This window comes from Megalobrama amblycephala, linkage group LG13, assembly GCF_018812025.1.
Source record: "Megalobrama amblycephala isolate DHTTF-2021 linkage group LG13, ASM1881202v1, whole genome shotgun sequence".
Lineage (NCBI taxonomy): Eukaryota > Metazoa > Chordata > Actinopteri > Cypriniformes > Xenocyprididae > Megalobrama > Megalobrama amblycephala.
The window spans coordinates 12,299,247-12,321,746 of record NC_063056.1 but is presented as its reverse complement, the minus strand read 5'-3'; the positions used below and the strand labels follow the sequence as shown (position 1 = coordinate 12,321,746).

The following is a 22,500-nucleotide window of genomic DNA, read 5'->3' as shown; positions in this document are numbered from 1 at the left end:
ATTCATTTCCTGTACAGTAGCTGTATTTACTGTAAACGGTAGCATTCAAGTAAGAAGTAAAACTACATAGACATCACTGTATGAAGTAAATGTACACTGATTCATATTAAAGCTTATTAAACGTTAATCAGTTATGATCAGTGAGTGATTATTTTTCTTTTGGTGTTTGATTAACATTAATGACAAACAGCAGCAGGTTTATTAGGCTACTTTCACTAAGAAAAAATGCATGGATCCAATATATTGAAACGCATCCGAACGGTTTACATTCGATGAAGATATAAATGACTGTGTTCACGTAAACCTTGTGCGTATGACGGTTTAGGTTCAATAAAATGTGAAAGATCTTAGTTCAGTACTCGCTCACTGTGTGACAGGCTTTTAATGCGCAAAAATGTATGTCAGAACAGCGTGCGAATAAAATTTTTAACTGGCAAGGCTTTATAACGGATGCAAATACTACATTTTCAAGATGGTGAAGAACTGCAAATAATGCACTGTAGTACGATACTACGATCTCGCTTCAAAAGGTAGATCATGGAGACATTTTAATTGCTCACAATCTAAAATCATATCACCACACACCCCTATATAATACTTACATATCCTGCTTGCCAATTAAAAAAAAAAAAAAAAAAAAAAAAAAAAAAAAAAAAAAAAGTAATGCAACCGAATGCAATATCCCACGATAGACGCTTAAAAATTTACTAGGCTACATTGTTTTCACAGTCCATATTAAAGTGATTGTTCACCAAAAATATAAATTTATTCAACCTCATTCAACATGCATCACTTTCTTCTGTATAACGTAATTCAGTGGTCACCAAATTGTTTGGATAGCAAAATTCTTCAAAATATCTTTTGTGCTCCAAAGAAGAGCGAACCTTATGTTTGAAATGATGTGATGGCGAGTAAATGACAATTTTCAACATAAGTAAATGATGATTTAAATTTTTGAGTAAACTCTTTCTTTAGGTTGCATGTGATTGCCAACCAGTTTAACTGAAATCAAAATCTGTTATTTTGCATTATGAAATTACATTTTATGTCAAAATGTATTAATGTAATATCAGCTGTGATATTTAATTCTCTGTCATGCTACACTGAAAATGTAAAGTGAACTTAAGAACATTGCATTGTGGGAGACAGTACTCTGTGTAGTGTTCTTTGTAATACATACTATAGAAACAGAATTTGCATTCCAAGCAAAGCCCTCAATATTAAAGGGTTAGATCCCCCAAAAATGAAAATTCTGTCATTAATTACTCACCCTCATGTCGTTCCAAACCTATAAGACATTCATTCATCTTCGGAACACAAATCAAGATCAATTTGATGAAATCTGAGTGATTCCTGTTCCTTCATAGACAGGTAACGCAACTATTGATTAGATTTACGATCACTTTATGAACTTTTTGTAGCTTCAAAGTGGTAGTCGTGCAGCTGTCTATGGGGTAGAGTTGTCAAAAGTACAGACTTTTATCGAAATTTTAAAAATGTGATGCTTTGAGCGCTGTTGAGCAGATTCGTGGACACCTCTGATCGGCCACTGTGTACACGGCTCATCGGATACGTCTGTGATTTGCTTCAATGATCATCGCAGTAAAAACGTTGTAAATAGTCATCAATGAAGCTCTTAACCAAGCACTTACACAGATACACACGGGAGTATTTGAAAGCAGGCATCTATCTGCTGATAGATGCCTGCTTTCAAATGCTCCCGCTTTAAAATTCAAACACTTCCGTGTGCTTTCAGCCACCCCCATGTGCCGATCATTGTAGCCAAAGACATATCCAATGAGCGTGTCAACACAATGGCCAATCAGAGGTGTTTACAAATCCGCTCAACAGTGCTCAAAGAGTCACATTTTTAAAATTCAGTTTTAAAACTCTACTATGGAGGGACAGAATGCTCTCAGATTTCATAAAGAAAAATTAGAAAATAAAATCTTCATTTGTGTTCTGAAGATGAACGAAAGACTTGCAGGTTTGGAATGAAATGAGGGTGAGCAATTAATGACATAACTTTTGTTTTTGGGGGAACTATCCCTTTAAGTGGTTATTTTACAACAGGAATATTTCCCAACTGCCCGTTCACAACTTAAAGTACCCAAAATAGGTGATGTTTTGTATAAACTAGAGAAAAGGGGAAAAACAACAACAACAAAAAAAATTGTAAACTGTCAGGGGAGTATTCAAATGCAACTGCCACATTTGAAAAGAATAAACTGCCATTGGAATTCATTCTCTTTAGTGCCTTTAACTGAAAGCCATCTCTTCTGCCTTTCACTTTCAAATTCACTTTTTAGTTTCCTTGCCAACCGACTCCACTGGAGAAGGATGGATTTGAACATTCCTAATGGGTGCGGTTCTCTCCCCCCACCCCTCACCCGTAGTGCTTCTTTTGAAAAGTGACAGAGAAATAGAAACATTTCCTCTGTGTGCGACTAATGATCCAACCTGCTAGGGCCATCAGGAAGCTGAATAGAGGCAGTGACCGAGCACTGGGGCAGTGTCCCTCCCTCTCTTCTATTCTCTTCACTCAGGTCGAGTGGGGGTGACACGCACAGTGATGCTAATAGAAAGTCAGCTTGATTCTACAGCCTCTTTTTAAAAATCCCTTTACTCCCACAAAGCAGAGGGAAGGACCCTTACTCACGGTCTTGTAACTGCAAGTGTGTTTATGTGTGTGTCCAAAAATCACACAGTGAAAATGAAAGTGTGAAAAAATGAAAATGAAAAACTAACATTGAAAACAACAAGGAAATAATATTGAATGGAATATTAGAGACTAAATACAACTTGTATAAAATAAAAATGGACAAAACAATTACAATATTGAATTTACTATTGACTAATATAGGGAGAAAAAAAAAAAAAAAAAAAAAAAAAAAAAAAATCACACTGAAAGGTCTTAAAGCATAAAGAACTTGCATTACTGTTAAAGCACTTAACAGCAAAAATAAGTTTATTGGCCAGTAAATTTAACAAAATGTTTTATGTACTGGTATGACTATTCTAGATGGATGAATTATATCAATACATTTAAATAATTTGTTGCTGTTATGATAAAACTTTCAGCATTACTCCAGTCTTCAGTGTAACATGATCCTTCAATAATATTAATTAGTAAGCACTATACTTAATATTGCTTAATATTTTTGTGAGAACAATGATCAGGATTTTTGCAGGATTATTGAGGAGCATAAAGTTCAAAAGAACAGCATTTATTCTGCAAAATTCTTTACTGTCACTATCAATTTAATGAATCCTTCTTGAATAAAAGTTACACCTTAATAAATATATAAATAAATAAATAAATAATAAATAATATATATATATATATATATATAGATATCTATATATCTTACTGACCCCAAATATTTGAGTGTATTGTACCAAAGACAACAGCTCAACATGACACTGAAGCAATGACTGTGGACTGTAAAGGCACCACACTAAACAACACACAATGAATTCTATTTATCAATCTATTTATTGCCCTTATTTATTACTTTTGGTAATCAAAGTAAAGAAAATGAAGAGAGTGAAAGTTTTGTTGCACCTGTAAATCACAATGAGGTTCAAGTAAAACAGCAGGATGGATAAATAAAAAAAAACAAAAGAAAGAAAAGAAAAACCTTGGGAAAAACAAAAACAAAAAAAAACAGCAGGTGTTTGTGCTGATGTCTGTTTATTAGAGATTGTATTTGCTCACTAACCTGTATAGCCTGTCTGCCCTGCTGTGCGTCTGCGAGCAGCTGGATTGTCAGCGCTCTGGAGTCCTGCAGTGCTTCCTGCAGGTAGGTGAAACTGTGACCTGCATGTCTGCCCAAGCTGCACTCCCTACAGATCGGCACAGCACAGCTGTCGCAGAAAAAACGCAGCACCTGTGAACCAAAACAATAGAAACTGTGTGAAATTAACAGATTTGCAGCACAATTTACTGAGTGATCGACTGCAGTACATTGCATGTGAATTTCTTCAAATCCTCAGAGACTCAAGCACTGATAGTGTTTTTGAGAGGATATTGACTATATACAAACATCCTAACATTTAGGCATCTTGTTTTGAGGTGACTTTTTTAGAAAAACTATATTTAGAAAAAAATATAATGTGTGTGTTACATATTACTTAGTTTTTTCTTTCTTTTTTTTTTTTTTTGGCAAATCATTCCATTGGTCACCATTTACATCCGTCTATGAGTTCTGGAAATATTTAACCAATGAAAAGTATTAAAAAGAACTTGTAACTCCATTAGCTCATCAAACTGTAAGTAAAACCTCATAACTCCACCCAGCCTCTATTGTGAATGAAGTGCCGCACATTTTGGACCTTCTCTGCTTGTTTGTAATGCAAGGGTAAAAAAACAAAAACAAAAAACAACTTCGAATAGGTACAGTGTATTCTTTACTCAACAAAAACTATATACAAAAGGCTAATTGTTTATGTTTTTGAGGACTGGAAAAGAGCATCTTAGACTAACACTTGTCATAGCCAATACGGTCTTTAGTAGCTTTTACAACATGATATTTTGGCCAAATAACAAAAAACTGAGTGCCCACATAACTAGAGTAAACTTTATAACATATAAACTGATGAAAACGTAATGTGATGCACTTACAGCCATTATAATAATGGACACGCATGTCCAATATTCTGCAAAATTTGGTGGTCAAAAACCTTGTAACTAGCTTGATTTTGGTCAAATGTTAATGATATAATGACGCATGCAAGTGTCTGACTATATATGAAACCACAATAATCAACTTTGACAATGCAGTTGGATTATTTAAAAAAAAAAAAAAAAAAAAAACTTGTGGTTTTTCCATTTTCCTGAAAAATAATTTTTTTTTAAGATACAAGATTTCCGCCTGACAGCAACGACATTTAATTCTTTTTACATATTTATATAACTTCTAAGGATGCTGGAATTTTTCTAATCACTAAAACTGGGAATTGAGAAACAAAAAAAAACAAACAAAACCTCTTTGCTTGGAAGACTTAATTTTAATCCAAGTGGTTAGCAATGGACTCAGCAGGCTCTGAGAATGTTAGGTGACACTGACATGCAGGGTGATCCAAAATGTAAATGTGTTCCTCTAGTTTTAAAGTACAAATAAAATCAAATAATAAAGCAAAAAATTTTAAATTTAATTCAACAAGTGTGAAAAGGAAGCAGGCAGATTGTAAGTAGTAATCAGTGTATGTGAAAGGCAAAGGCCACGCTTACACTAAAACCACTATAATATAGAGCTCATAAACCGTTACATTGGTCAACTGCCAAGACTATAAATGTTTACAGTAACATGTAATAGGGAGATGTGTTTATCACGAATAAGGTCTTGTAGAAGCCCATGTTATAGAAGCACACTCAAACCAGCACATTTAACAATTAGTGGTGACTAGTTCACCTAGACTTCTTTTTAGATTTTTAGTACAGTGCTCAGCGTAAATGAGAACACCCCCTTTGATTAAACAATATCTCAATGAACACAAAAACAATTTCCAAAATGTTGACAAGACTAAGTTTTATAGAACATCTGTTTAACTTCTAACATGAAAGCAAGGTTAATAATATAACTTGGAGAACAACATTTTCAGTTTTACTCAAATTAGGGTGATGCAAAAATGAGTACACCCCATTGAAAGTCTCTGGAGCAATGCTAAATTTTAGACTACAAATGTTTAATTTATCAAGAATTCAACCACAGGTGAGTCTTATTATTCATTACAGCAGACAGTTGACTATAAAAGGGTGTTAAAAACCCTTCCCATTTCATGCTGTCAGCAATGGCACCACATGGAAAAGAAATGTCACAAGACCTGTGAAAGAAAATCATTTCTTTACACCAGAAAGGTGAAGGCTACAAGAAGATCAGCAAAGCTTTACGTATCAGTCAGAATACTGTAGCAAATGTGGTACAAAAATTTGGAACAAAAAGATGGAACTGCAACCATCTCACAGAGACGTCCAGGTCATCTACGGAAGTTAACACCTCGACAGGAGTGTCTTCTGATGAGAAGAGTGAAGAAAATCGGCATGCAAGTTCACTGCAGTTTTCTAAAGAAGTAGAAAGCCAAACTGGGGTGACTATTTCCCATGACACAATACGGTGTACACTGCAGAGGAATGGCATGCATGGGTGCCGTACACAAAAGAAGCCTCTCCTAAAGCCCAGGCACAAAAAAGCCCGCCTAAAGTTTGCCAGCGCCCATGCTGACAAAGATGAAGACTACTGGGACTCTATACTCTGGAGTGATGAGACCAAGATAAATGTTTTTTGAAAATGATGGCTTCAAAACTGTATGGTGTCACAAGGTGAGGAATACAAAGAAAACTGCATGGTGCCTACAGTGAAACATGGCAGTGGCAGTGTCCTTATGTGGGGCTGCATGAGTGCTGCTGGTGTCGGGAGCTGCATTTCATTGATGGCATCATGAATTCACAGATGTACTGCTCTATACTGAAAGAGAAGATGCTACAATCACTCCGTGTCCTTGGTCGTCGTGCACTTTTCCAACATGACAATGATCCTAAACACACATCTAAGGCCACTGTTGGATTTCTGAAGAAGAACATGGTGAAAGTGATTCAGTGGCTCCTGATCTGAATCCAATCGAACACCTATTGAGAATTCTGAAGAGACAAGTTGAGCATCACTCTCCAACCAGCATCCAGTCTCTAAAAGAGATGTTGCAAAATGTCACCAACTTGTTCATTCCATGCCTAGAAGACTTGGTGCCATCATTAAAAACCACAGAGGCCATACAAAGTACTAGATGTAGTAGTTTTTGTTGTGGGGTGTACTCATTTTTGCATCACTCTAATTTGAGTAAAACTGAATAATGTGTAATCGAAGTTATATTATTAACCTTACTTTCATGTTATAAGTTAAACAGATGTTATATTAAACTTAGTCTTGTCAACATTTTAGAAATTGTTTTTGTGTTTATTAAGATATTGTTTAAAATGTTACTTTTCAAAGGGGGTGTACTCATTTACACTGAGCACTGTATATATTTTAGTGACCAATCTAAAAGAAGCCTTTAGCCTGTGCTTTAGCTGTTTACATTGTTGCGGTTTTTGTCAAGGTTTTGCCATCTAATCGTTCAGACAGCTAGTCAATAAATGTCTCCATTCAAGTATAGTTACAATAATCAACAGTCTAGTTTAATTCTGCCACAAACTGAACATTTAATGTAAACAGTAAGAATCTATGACATGACACAACAAAGAATCTGAAGTCTTTCAAATAACTTGGAAAAAAAGTTAAAAAAAAAAATTCAGCCCTGTTCTGGGTTTCCTGTTTTCCGACAGCCTGCTGATGGATTGCTTAAAGTCTATTGTTCTGTCAATCATCTGACCCATTTAGGAGTCAGTTCATTGTTGTTTTAAGATATTTTGACACCAGATAAACAGGACTTTCAATCAAAAGACAAACCTTATAATTAACTTTGAGACAGGAAAATAAATGAATAAAAACAAATATGAATAAAAATAATAAATAAATGAATATAAAAAATAATCTCAATTCTAAATAAGAAAAAAATCTAAAAAAAAAAAAAAATAATAATAATAATAATAATAATAATAATAATAAAATCTAAAATAATAAAAATAGTATGTTTAAGACAATGCATTGGTAAAACCAAAAGCGAATTGGATCCATTCAGGATAATTCTTTAGAGTCAAGCTCAGTGTCAAGTACAGTATTCCTTTTCAAACCCCACTAGACCGCCTTCCTGCAACCTAATGACTTTACCAAAGACCAGATCAAACGCTAATTATATCTCACTTGGCTATACGGCTGCAGCAGCTGCATGTAAATCTAGAGTCGTGATTCCACTCGAGTTACCTGCTCGTAAAAAAAGCGGGTCCCCTCTCTGTGGACCAGATGCTACAACTACGCTAGTGGGTACAGAGGTCACATGGAAGCATTTTTGGGAAGCAGCTTTTTGGAGTGACTGGAATTAGCAGGAAGCAACAGAGGGAGCAAACTTGCCACCCAGGATTTCCATGATCCAATAGCTCTGTTCAGTTACTTCAAAAATCACAGGCACAATGTGTAGCACACCTATATTCGGGACTGAACAAAAAATGAACATGAGAAGATTTCCATGTCAAAGAAGGTGGAGCCACAGAGCACACCTAGCTATTATGACCCTTCGCAAAGACCTGCCCCTCCTTAGTTACTGTCGGCAAGCCATGTCACAAGCCATGTCACTCTCAAGCCACACTTCATTTTCTCATGCAGTGAAAAATACATCACAGAGCAAAGAGGACACTGACAACGTGCCAACAGACAAGATAGAGGCGGTTACTTTTGGTATGAAACAAAGTCTTGGCTTTCAAATAGTCTTTTTTTTTTTTATTTAAAGAAATTTAAACAATACAGTTTTGTGCCTCTTTAATGTGTCATGACAGATCGTTGTAGTGCCTCAGTTCAAGCAGCATGTAAACCGATCATGTTCAAACTTTTCTAAACATCACAATCAGAAGGTTTGTTGTTTCAACTGCAGAAAGATGTCAATACACCATTTTTCAAGTCCAAGTCCACTGACGTTAATCTACTAACTCTGTCTGGGTTGTTTATCGGACAAAATGGTGGATTCGGCGTTATGATTGGTCAGATCGCATTTCAGTCAAACTCTTGTAGTTTGAAAGTGTTTACTTTGGAAAGCTGTTTCAAACTCTCAAAAAGAACTCCAAACAAACTCTGTTTTGGTCTGATTTTGTTCAAAATAACTTCACACCAACTGTTAAGTCCAAAGTATACTTCCGTTTTAATGCAAACGCTTAGTGTGGCATGGGACTTATTTTGCCTTATTTACTGATTATTTGCATCTTTATCAGGAAATTGTTGTCCCCAGTGATGTGGAAAATGGGATTTTCATTGGCTGTGTGGCTGATGCATTTTTAGATATACAGAATAACTTAACATTCCTGTTGGCTGCTTCTTTACGCTAAAGCCGTCACTATAATGACTGATACATAAATCTTTGACAAAGTGCACATGCTTCTTTTCCTGCTTATGCATTGACATCTATTATCTTCCATACAGGACTCAACTTTCAATCCTCCCCACCCCCATCGACTCTCTCTCTCTCTCTCTCTCTCTCTGAAGATTAGGGCCTCTTGTTGTGCCTGTGGCATCCACCAGTTTTTCTTTAAAACAGGTGTGGAAAGATAGAGTTTCCCCTCTCTGAGGTAAAAAAAAAAAAAAAAAAAAAAAAATGAACAAGTTAATTCCTCAGAAACAGAAGTGTTCTGCTGAATGTAGGCTCTGATGAAACTCCCATATATACACATACATACACACGTATATATAATTCAAGATGTAAAATTAAATTATTTAGTTATTGAGGGAGAAATAAGATATATAAAGTTTAACAACAAGCAGAACTGCAGCAGAAAACCCAGAGAATATAACTTAATGGGGGGCCTTCAGAGATTACGTTGGATAATGGAGGAGCCTTCAGGTCAAAAAGGCTCACCACCAAATGTGGTCTGTACCAAAAATGTTGCAAGATGAAAGTGTGTATAAATAGACTGAAAAGTGCTAATTTTGTTTTCGTTCTTTGACGAAAAATGTTTTGTCAAAAAAAAAAAAATTATATTACAGACTGCTATACAGAGCCTCTGCGAGCTTTCATCCCCGGGGTTTCCAGATGTCAAGAGTTTAAATCCCCAAATTAGAGCTTTTCTCTTAAAAAGATACATTTTCTCCCTGGTGTTTTACTTAATCTTTGCAATCTGGTAACCATGCGTTCACACTCTCTCTACAATGTGGAAGCTCCGCCAATGAACCAAAAACACAAACAAACAAGCTGAAGTTTAGCAATCTTCATTCGAGATATTCTGCTTAAATGAAAAAAAAAAAAAAAAAAAATTATCATTCAGTCAGTCTGCATGTTGCCACGATGCATGCATGTCACGAGCTGCTTGTGCCGTTTGCCACGACTAAACCAAACCTTTTCTGCAACCAAACCTGTGATTAACTGTAATAAATCCAAACATGGATCTCTACTACATTGTTGCTGAATAAATGCACTTAGACAACCTCTATGTGACAATATAAAGTCTTTTTTGCTGTTGTTTTAATAGGAAATGTAATTTGGAATTATTGGAATTAGTATTTAGAATTTCAGTTTTAATTTAAGAGAAGTTACTACTTTAACCAGTTGTCATAATGTAGAATCTGTTACTTAATATGATAAATAGCCGATAATAATTCAGGAAACTAGATGAGATAAAATAAACCATGCACATGAGTTGATGTTCCCTTGATTTGTGTTTATAGGCGAAAGTGCAATAATTCTGATGAAATGTAAAAATAAATCTCAAATGACAACAATAGTTGTGATTAGAATTGAGCAAAATAATCTTGATTATCAATTTAACCATTATGCAACATGACGAAAATGTGACAAAAGTTTTCATTGACTGAATCTAGACAAACACTCAGACGTTTAGTCAAAAAACTTGACTAAACAAAAACAGGACAAGGTTGACTAAATATAATAAAAACTAAAAGATACTTAAAGTATTTGACACAACTAAAAAATAGCTGACAAAATTAACACTACTGCTGAAGATTAATACTTATGATTATGTGTTTGTTCAAATCCCTAACTGTACAGATATGAGCAATGGTAATCATGATGCACACCTTAGAAATTACAAAAAGAATAACAAAAAGAAACAAAAGTTGCAAAATGCATGAAGATCCCAATGGTGATCTGAACATATCTGCAATGCCTTGACCACATTGAGATACATGTGGGTTCACTTTAGCTTTATGGCATTACAGTCTGATTTTTTTTTTTTTTTTTTGTAAGTGATGCCACATTACTGCAGTATAATAAAATACATTTATTGAGGTGTATCTCAATACTTTATGTTTCACAAAATAAAAATACTATGTATCAGATCATGGTCCAGGTAACATCTTAAAGTGATTTACACCCTCATGACAGAGTTATTCAGTTGCAAAGAGGTTTGCAAGCCACTAAATCTAACTTTTCTTAGTTCTTCCCCATTACAAAGTCCAGCTGGGATAGAGGGATGTTTACCCATGGTGGACCTGTTTGACAGAACAACTGCCATCATACCAAAAGATACTAAAAAGTAAAAGCAGATGCATGTGACAATATCAATTTCAAGATTTCAAATTATAACCACATTTCATATCTAAATATTATTATATAAATGATCTACACAAGCATTAAATCTAGAATGACAGGAGTTGGTAGGTTTAAAGTCAAGGGTAAAGGGCAAAGCTTTGTTTAAAGACCACAGAGGACCACACTAATTTAAGCACTATGAAGTAACCGTCAGGCAAACTTAAACTGCCCTCTGCTTCCTAATCTTTTTTTTTTTTTCTGGGAAGTCACACATCCCCTTTGAGGTTCTCTCTCTTCCCAAAACACACATGGACAAAATTCTCTCTCTCCACACAAAACCACATGGCCCTCCACCCTTCTACCCGCTGTGGGAGGTGTCTGCCCATTTAAATGACCTTATTGGCTGCTCAAGAGGGGCAAAAACTAAATCAGCTGGGCCTCTGGCACATTGGATTCCAGAGTGCACGTGTGCGAGTGTTTTAGTGAAGCGTGAATGAGTTTGTACAGACATGCTGTGCAGGTGGCTGAGGTTTGGTCTGGTTTCACTAAATGGAGATTTATTTCCTTTGCACTTTTAATTGCCCAACTAAGAGAGGCTGGTACAACAGTATATGATATTAACTTTGACTGGGTCAACAGTTACCCGTAACCTCACATATAAACTAAATAATGGAAGCATAGTATCAGGAATAGTGGTTACGCTACAATAGCATTGCAATTGGATTATATCAATGAGATCATATTTTAAGTGACAGGCCTCAATCCTTTGATGTTGGCCTTTCCATTTGTTTAGGTTAAGAGTGAAAGCATTAAACCGCAAATAACTGACTTGCTAGCAGCTCATCTCCAAAACAAAACTGATCTGGGTAGCGTTTCCCAAAAGCACCCTAAGCCTAAAATGATCGTAGCTCCACTGGTTTCAATGGAGCTACGATCAACTTAAGCTTACGATGCTTTTGGGAAACGCAGCCCTGAACAGTGGGTCTCTATCACTAAGAATGCGTACACAGATTTGTGGGGAAAAAAAGAAATATCTGCATACGAACAGAGTCTGTATAAAAGGCGTGTATTGTGTTTGAACTGGTTTTGAGGATGGCTTAGGTTCATGATGCTGTCTGTTCCTGTCACGTTTGTCAGCTCAGTGACAAAACTGTCAAGTCACATCCTGCTCCTCTCCAGCCGGTGTTGCTGCCAAATGGACCATGGCAGAAAGCGGCTGAGGATATAGTCGGGCCATTTGACACTGCGGCATCCGACTGCAGGTTTGCTGTAACATTAACTGATTATTACAGCAAATGGCCTGAGGTCTTCTTTACTCACACTGTCACTATGAATTCTGTGGTTTCGTTTTGTTTCATCAGTCTTCAGCCAGCATGGAACTCCATTGAGTATTGTTACTGATAATGGTGTTTACGTCAGCTGCATTTGCTGCTTTTCTGGAAGGAATATTCATCACCATTGTTCCTCTACTACCCGGCAGCTAATGGTGCTGTAGAGAGCTTCAACCGTGTGCTCAAACACACTGCCCGGAGAACGAAATAGCTACTATTATGTGCGTTACCGTCATTATTATGATAGCAAACATCTTTATTACTACTTGGATAGTACACTTTTTAATTAATTTAATTAGAGTATTTGGGTTTATACCAGGTCTGGTTCTCACCTTACCGATGAACACACTGTAAAACCAAACAGTGAGATTAATTAAATGAAATGAGTTTGTTTCACTCTAATAAGTTCATTGTACTTAATAGAAAAAAAAAGGTTTTGTGAACTCAAAATTTGATTGTAGTAAGCTTAACTTAATATGATTGAGTTGTAGCAGATTTCTAATTCCCAGCATGCTTTGCGATAGACTTTATAAAGGAAAAGTGCTATTTTGTGTGTTTTTGCACAAGATTAACATACGGAGACATAAGTTAGTGTTTCATGTTGTGTTATGTTGGGATTTACAGGGGGTTCTGTTACGTTAATTTTGTAGGGTTACCATTATGGTGAAGAGTAGAACCTGTGGTTAGGTTGAAGATGGGCTCCAAAACTTTTAAGACCACATATACTGCATGTTGTTTGATTATACGCATACAAGTATATAATTACATGTAATGACATATAATGATGTATCTTTGATAGTGATAATAGCATGTGTTATTTGCTATCTAATATTTAACCAAGATCTGAATGTGATGTTTATGTAAATTAACTGTATGAAATTAGCAATATGATGAGTGGGGTGACGCTGAGAACTGTGGGAGCAAAGGGATGTTGGTGATGTGATTGTTAATGAGACACCTGGGCACCACACTGACCCTTTTCTTCCATGGCTGTTGGCCCTGCCTCACTTGTCACACAAATTTTAATTTCTACCCAAAAAAAAAAAAAATTGAGGTAATAAGTTTCCTCAAATGTTTTAAGTGTTCTGAAATTGGGTTTTACAGTGCAAGAATTGTAGTTTGAGTAAATCTGCAAATTCCTCCATTAACGTTAGCTGCCTTTGCAATAATCCTCTGATACGTGCAAGTGAAAATTGCAGTGCATCATAAATGAGCAATTTATTAGGCAGCATCTTAGCAAAAGTGTTTTTCTTCCTGTTTTCTTCCATAAATTGCATTGTATATGACATATGCGTGCTCCGGCCCGGAACGTTAAGTGCAATGTGAGTGCAGGCCAGCGAGGGCGGGGGGACAATCGTGCATGGGCTCAGTTCAAGGCAACCGTGCCTAGTAAGAGTACACCCTTAGTTTGGAATGCTTCCAATCTCACAGCATTTCCATGCACAACAACTCCGGCTGAGAGCACTGCTCACACACTTATACCACTAGACCTAAAACTGATTTTCAGAAGCGTAGTTGGTTAAATGACTATGTCACTTAGATCCGATGTGTGGATGTGTTTGCATTGTCGATGTAACTCTGATGTTCTTTAAAAAAAAAGGGGGGGGGGGGGGGCAAATGTGCTCCTGAGTGAATTGTATTGTTGACTACTATTTTTAAACAGGAGGTCTGAACTGTTGAAGTGTTTTTTAATGATGAGCAAACCAGATTGAACTTCAATATCACATTTGCACTCTTGCTATTCAAGACAAAAACACTTGCGTGATATTGCGCTAGTTACTCATGTGATATTACTTAACTATATCATGATATAAATATGAGACAAAAACTCATACAGGGGCATTTTTGCCCAGATATCTTGAATTGTAGGGGCATTATAACTGCATTCTATAGGCTACAGCACACAGTGAGTTGTTGCACTGCTTCATGTTCATAACCAATCAACTTTATGAAATGAATGTCGAGCTATGTGGGTCAGATCTCTGTATAAGCGCCTCAGTTCAACCGGCAGCGCAGAGCGAACTCGATCATCTCTTCCTCTTTAATAGCCTAGTTACAGAATATACACAATGAACATCTAAAAGGTATGTTGAAAGATACAGTACAACTTACTGAAATGGTCATATCTCATGTAATCGCTCAATCAGTGTTTCAACGGCGAAAAGACTTCAATGAAACAGCTTGTAAACAATAGGCTATGTCATGTAGCATTTACCTCAGAAAAGTCATTCAGTGTCCACAGCTTGTTAGTTCGCCAGAGAAAAGAACTCTTTCACTGTATTAGCCTATATATTCATTATATTTACTTAACCTGTTAATGATGTCTTGATTATGTAATGCATGTTTAAATAAATCTGTTGTGAAAATGTAAATTATATTTCAACAATGATTTAGAGTAAAACTTAATTTTATAATTTGATTTTGCAAGTCAATGCAAAAACTGCCATGTGTAGCTTACAGGTTTCCATACAATTTGTTATTTGAGTGTTGATTATTGTAATCAAAAAAATAAATAGCGATTGAATTTAGGTTAATAGTTTGGGCTCTGTTGTTAACCTTTCATATTATAGTAGCCTAATGTTCAAGTAAGGGCTCCCTACATAGTTTATATACCATCAGCAAAGATTTTTTTTTTTTTTATCCTTAAACTTTTAGTTATAATTTGATTTTACATGGCATACCCAACTTTGTGGCCGAGTTGCTGTTGTTCCCAATTGCATCCACTTTGTTATGATACCACTAACACTTGACCGTGGAATATTTAGTAGTGAGGAAATTTCACGAATGGACTTGCACAGGTGGCAACCTATCACTGTACCACACTTTAATTCACTGAGCTCCTGAGAGCGACCCATTCTTTCACAAATGTTTGTAGAAGCAGTCTGCATGCCAAGGTGGCCATGGAAGTGATTGGAACACCTGAATTCAATCATCTGGAGGGGTGTCCCAATACTTTTGGCAATATAGTATGTGTATATATATATATATATATATATATATATATATATATATATATATATATATATATATATATATATATATATATATATATATATATATATATATATATATATATATATATATATATATATATATATATATATATATATATATATCCAGTCCTAATTTTAAACAAATTCAGTCAGTTAGTTCATTTTTTTTAATTCTGTTATTACTTCCCCCTTAAAAACATACAACTGCGTGTTTGGCCATATGAACCCGCCGGGTCCAGTTAGTGGCATAAAAAGCAACACAGAGGTGAACACCGAGTCAACACAGAGACGGTACGCGAGCGGTGATCCTCACGTCTTCACTAAACTGTGTCAGTTGTATGTGTTTTAAGGTTTGCCAGTTTGGACATTCAAGCGATTTTAGACGATTGGATGTGTATTATATTGAGCTACCGTGCTTGTGCAGCTGCATTGTGGCACGAACACTCATACAGACAGTAGCTGCGCAAAACTTGAAGATTGCGCTCACAGAGAGGAATGCAGAAACTAGTTGTCAGCGCTGTCCTGTGATTTATCACTAAAGAAGCTTAGAAAAACTCAAATTATTATTATAGCATATATTTTTCTACTTTTGGAGTAACCATTTACAACCCACAGCTTCACAATTAATAGAGAGACAGTATGACTAATTCACACATGCAATCACTCTCATTACATACTGGTACTGTACTCATTTATCTTTATCTGATTTACAACGAGCAGAAATCTGTAAGAAATGTTACGGATCAGATAAAATAACTGCTGAAAGTGAGATGTTATGTCAGATCACTCTTTCAATAGAAGAAAAAAAAAAAAAAAAAAAAAAAAAAAAAAATTCCCACCTTTAATAGTCAATCATATTTACAGTACAAACCTTGTCAGTGAACTATGAGGGCAAAAAAAAAAAAAAAAAAAAAAAACGTAAATTGTAATCGAGGTAAAAATGTTAAATTAATCGAGGTTTTGATTTTAGGCCATAATTGTCCAGCCCTATTATATATATAAAAATTTGTTCTCTCTATGGCAGTATGCTGACCATTAGATATGAAGTTAGTTCTGTACCCACAAAGAATTTAAAAAAGACCCATCACTATCTCAAAAAAATAGTCTGCATACCATACCGGCTTCTTTGATGAGCTGCCAGAGGTTTCTTATATAAAATTATGAAAGTGCTTCCATGTGGCATTGCTGTATGTATTCTATAGAAATAGGGAAAAGAAACTCCATCTGGATTGCCGCCTAACCCCTCGAAGCTCATGCAAGCACACACATATATCAAAGCAGACCTGCTTTTCACATACGCAAGTTGAAATGTCAGAGGTGAAGGGTGAACAGCTGTAATGATGAAGTCAGACTTGGACAGGGCTTAAATTGCTTGCATTAGAATACACCACTGTCCACTGCCACACACTACTGTATTTCAGGATGGCATTTCCAGCATCTCCATGAGCGAAGCAGTAAATTCAGTGAGCTCACATACAGGCTAACATCACTTCAGGCTCATAAAATTCATCTGTTGCCCAATGGATGGACTGGCCATGACACCAAAAGGTCTGTTTGTTGTCTCAATGTAACAAATGGCCTGCAACATAACTCTTAATAAAAATCGTGCTGTTTAAGCCTCAAGATAAAACAACTGAAGTCTAGACGGAGAAGTGGGACGTCTGGTAAAATTTGCTGTGCAGTGTTTTGACTGGTGGAATTACTAAAAGTTTCCACTGTGGGTCCTACTGAGTGCACTCCCTTTCTCCATCCTGACTGGCTACATCTGTCTTTCTTCCTCTAACAGCATTAAATGTTCAGACATATGTTGCTCTTTCACTGCATCCTGCTTTACAGCTCTGGGCAGAGCCTCTGGCCAGACACTTTTAAAATGCTTTCAAGAAAGGCTTGGGGGAGGATGGAACGTAGTATGCCATGTTAAAACCATGTGTGAAGCTCTTTCTCTTAAAGATGCTTTTTATAAAACTGTACAGACTAGTGTGTTTTTCACTGCAAATGGGGAAATATTTAGAGGAAGTCTTAGACATGGCTAGACGTTGTATAAGTGAGGGATCTACTGCGTAATGTGCTCACATTCCTCTTAAATGTTGCCTCAAAAAACCCATTCTGCAAACTCCTCTTAACCCCTGAAAGACTCTCTTGCATATGGCTTGCGTCTTGGTTCCTGAGTTCAGTTTGTTTTAAGTGTGGACCACCAGATTCTATAGCAAAGCACTGAGATGAGCAGGGCTCGACAATATGGACTGCCCGATGGCCAGGGCCAGCATGAACGACGTTCGGGACAGTAGAGGGAACAGTCACTTGCCCGATCGGGACAGTGCTGTAGGGTGCGCGATATATATCGTCTATGCCTATGATATCGTAATTGTTGATATAACGATCTGAAATTATAGAGTATGTCCCACACTTTATAAAAACCAAACAAAAACACACCCATTGAGTGCACGCATGCACTACGTGATGTAGTCTAGTAGGTTAGACTAGTGCGCGTGCATATATGGAGTGTATGCTTTCACTGCGTGATTTATTAAAATGCCTTTAGAATGCACCAGAATTCAAGACTCCCAAGAACTCAAACTCCCAAGTATATCTTTTATATTTAAATAATTTAATATAGTTAACCAATATTACACAGCGCCATTTTTCTCCAAATAACAATTACAAATGTGATATTGATTTTATACAGCGTACAGTTTAATGAACAAGAACTTAATATCAAGTGACTTACATTTTAGACACCAAATCGCCTGTTTCACTCTATTTCGCCTACGAAAATAGTTCCAAACAAAGTCCACAGCATTGTTTTACATCTCTGAGCAACACTTCCTGAATGAATCATCCATTTGAATGAATCGGTTGAATCCGGTTGAATCTCAATGACTCGCTCATTAGCAGGGACTTGCTGCCACCTACTCGCGGGTTTAATTTCAGGTTTAAAGTGTCTTCGTTTTTAAAATAATTTCAATTTAACATTTTATATTTTCAACATTTCAAAACATTTATGCATCTGTAACTGCTCTTGACTGATTAATGAAGTTTAATCTATAGTAGTTATATTATATATCCATTATAGATATTACAATTTCTGTACCTGAAAATCTCGTTTAAACCTACATGAAAAATTTGATTATTTCATTTATATGTTTGTTGTATTCATTTGTGCTAGTACTCGTAATTTGATTATTTATTACTATTTTATTACTTGCTGTTTATTTATCTAAAAATATTTAAAATTTAAGTGAGTTAATCTAGTAGCTTTTGGTGTCATAACCTTATTTATTAAGGTTACATGCATCAAAAACAACGAAAACAATAACTTGGCTTATTTTATAGGCCCATTTTCTTTTCTGTTACTTTATTTTTTGTTGTGGGGCAAGTGAAAATTTTGGCAGGGCAAGTAAAAAAACAACCAAAAAATCCTTAGCGTTGAGCCCTGGAGATGAGTTCAAGTGAAAATGGCTAAAACAAAGAGTCACAAGGTAATGGAGTTCCTAAGACAGGAATTAAACACTCAATGTGTTCTAGATCAGTGCAATAAAACATTGAAGGGTTACTTATGGGCCTTTCTGGATCACAGTTTAATTTGGTCAAATTTACAGCTGAGAGAGTGTCATAATTTGTGTAAAAACTGATATTGGTAATTTTTCCATTGCCTTTGCCAAAAAAAATCTTATTATCATCAACGTTAAAAACAATTGTGCTGCTTAAACCATGATACATTCCCTTTATGAATAGAAAGGAAACAGAAATTTGATCTGTTACTTTACAGAAACTTTACTGTCACTTTTGATCAATTTAATGCATCCTTGCTGAATAAAAGTATTAAATTCTTTGGGTGCTTTCACATTAGCACTTTTGGTGCGCACCCGGGTTCAATTGATGTCAGAGTTTGGTACGTTTGGATGATGTGAACACTCTTCTGAACTCGGGTGTGCACCCGCGAACTGTACCCAAGTCCGCTTTAAAAGGGTGGTCTGGGCCTGGTATGGGGTGAAAGCAAACGTACCAAATTGCGGAAGTGAACTGCTATTAATGCCGTATTATTTGATAAAAATGTGTGTTTGTGTGTTTCACTAACTTTCCCGACCAGTGTGACTGACGTGCTGCAAGCAGAGAGCTGTAGTGTAGCTCATCTCATTTCTGCTCGCCTTCAGCGTTCTACATTCGCGGCAGATAGACGCAAGTGCCGTTATGAACAAAACCAACGGTTCAAAAACAAAAATATAAAAGTGAATTATGCATTTTCTCCTGCGCCATCGTTACTAAGGAACGGAGTAAACAGCTGCTGGTTTGATGACGCAAACGAACCGCGGGTCGGACCCAAATAATATAATATGAACACCGTCTAGTGGGGGCAGGGGGAGGGGGGAGCAATCGAACTCGGGTTCGTTCCAGGTAATCGAACCAAGTGTGAAAGCACCCTTACTGACCTCAAAAACTCAAACAGTAGTGTATAGCAAATAGCAAAGAAAAATGTTGAAGTATGTTTCTCAGCTCAAGTTTTTTTTTTTTTTATATTTTAATATTTTCTCATCAATCAGCTCTCAGCATAGGCCAAAAGAAAGGATGATCACATATTATGGAAACATGGATGATATCCAGCCAATCAATCCTTCCATCCTTAGCTCCAGTAACTCGGTGTTGGGAACTAAACTAAAGGCAAAGGAATCTGCATTCATGTCACAAAAATGATGGATAGTTCACATAGGAGAGCAGGGAAGGGGTTGGTCTCTATGGTACTTCACTGACCCAACTAATCCCACATAGAATCAATTTTGGCTGTTTGGGATGACCCCTAACCTAAAGCCTTAAGCAAAAGAGGACAACAAGCTTTTAGATTTTATGCTTTCCCATGCTTCGCCACTAAGAGCAGGCAATCAACATATGGCACAAACTAATTACTATTCTGAACATCCTATGATTTAAAGTTAGCATGCCATGCTCAACTGAATTCCATTCATAAAGCCTCAATTTTCGCCATGACACCGAGAAAATGTCAGTATTTCAGCACCCAGTTCACACAAAAATAAAGTTTCAATGTGCAAATGACAAGCGGCTTCTCTCAAATGCTTTCACATCAGCGACAACTCAAGATCTATCAGTGACGCCTAACTACGACTCTGGGCGGTGTTCAAAACCCCTCCGCTCACATAGCTTTCCACTGGTTTACATTAACAACAATTTGCCTTACTGACATACTGACTTCATCCTAAGCTGACAGATGGTGTACAGTGTGTTTTTCAGTAATAAGTTTGTGGCATGAATGAAGTCTAAGCTTTCTATACAGATCACACTTTTATTTCCATTTTGTTTTGTTTTTTCACCTAAACACCTAAAATCAAACTCAGTGACTGCACTTTTTTTTTTTTCCTCTTCATTCTTGAAGTGAACTTTTGCCTGTATAACAGTGATTAGATTTTAGATGGCCGCCTCGAACGAGATCCCATGTTTAATACCTATACGATGTCAGAGGCGTCGTCTGATGTGCAAACAGATCCCTATGAGACGAGGCCATTTTTTTTAATGGATGTCAATGAGGAGAGGCTTCGATACGCTGAATTCTGTACGCTGACTTTCGTGAGGAAACTGATCACTTTATGAAATGACAGTCTGTCCAGATTTTCAATGTGTTTACCAATAAATATTCACTTTGTAACTATATTCAGAAACCCTAAGTTACAAGAATTTTTTTTTATATAATCATTTTATTTTACATGGTATCCGCAAATAACGACTGACTGTTGTAAAACTGAAACTGATTCAGTTTCAGATTTAATAATACAAATATTTAAATCCAAGCAGCAATTTTGATAATCTGGCTTATTTCATATATTTTTGTTTTGGCTAGTTAAAAGATCTGTATGGCCAGTAATTTAATTTAGTAGCCAAATTGGCTGGTGAGTGAAAACATTCATTTAAACCTTGAAAAGAACTTTAACTGGCATTTAATTATTGGGTCATAGTTTTCAATGAAAAAAAAAAAAAAAAAATATATATATATATATATATATATATATATATATATATATATATATATATCAATGAAATGCAAATTAAAAATATGTTCTTACAATTTACATATTTTGTTCATTTTCGCTACTTAAACAGCTTTTATCTGATTGAGATGAATGGGATATGCTGACAGCTTTCTCCAGATATATTAGACCTTGTTGATGTAAACAGTCATTTATGTCTTAAGTGAATGTAAACGAGTAAGACAAAAAAGAAAAGATGTGAAAAATATTGGATCAGGGCATTAGGCTTGCAGTGTAAACGCATCCTAATAGACCAGTCCTTTATGCAACAAAAGGAGTCGATAGTGCAAACTGTGGACAGTGCATGAATAATGCAAAGGCAATTACTTTCAAACAAAGAGATGGACACCATTAGTCCTTCCATTAATTAAAGAGGAGAACATGAGAATTTTAGGTCAGGTTTCAGCATATTCAGGCTTATGAGCACAAAATGTTTCACATCTGCAGACTTACGATTCAAAAATAATAATAAGCCTTCATATTTCATTGTTTAAATGGGTCTAAGTAAAGGAGCAGATGTCATGATGGCTGAAAGCGCTGCTGAATGCAAAACCTAAATCGCTTTAGGAGGAGGACGGGGTTGGTTGTTACTCACCAGCCTCATGCGCTTACACACACTACTGCTTGACCTTTCACCAGGAGGATTGCTTCACCTCTAACATACACACACAGAAACAGGAATGTAAAAAGCTTCTAATGGCCAGGTCACTCCAACCAAACCAACCAGACAGAGATGCAGACAATGATTAAGAATCCCACTGGTCTCCCAGGTGACTTCTGGGAACTGATGTCATAGCATTCCATAGACACAGCCTCTGAGCATGAGCTTCCTGTTTCCCCCCTACTGGAGGTTTAACTCCACTCTCTATAGAAATCATTTCATATTGATTCACTATATACACACGCACACACACACACACACACACTTCCTAGTTCCTCTTCCTATAAACACAGCACATATGCATCTATGAAGCCAACAACATGACGCATAAATTTATAGCTTAAATCTCAATT

The 22,500-nt window shown here is 36.2% G+C and overlaps 1 protein-coding gene across 1 annotated transcript in view; it reads right to left on the bottom strand.

Annotated features, from left to right (window-relative positions):
- The window catches only part of trim71 (tripartite motif containing 71, E3 ubiquitin protein ligase), a 40,284-nt gene that overhangs the window by 12,784 nt on the left and 5,000 nt on the right, over positions 1–22,500 (bottom strand). Inside the window, exon 2 of the mRNA XM_048154007.1 lies at positions 3,723–3,890. Coding sequence (XP_048009964.1) covers positions 3,723–3,890 — 168 coding nt within the window. The remainder of the gene's footprint in view (positions 1–3,722; positions 3,891–22,500) is intronic.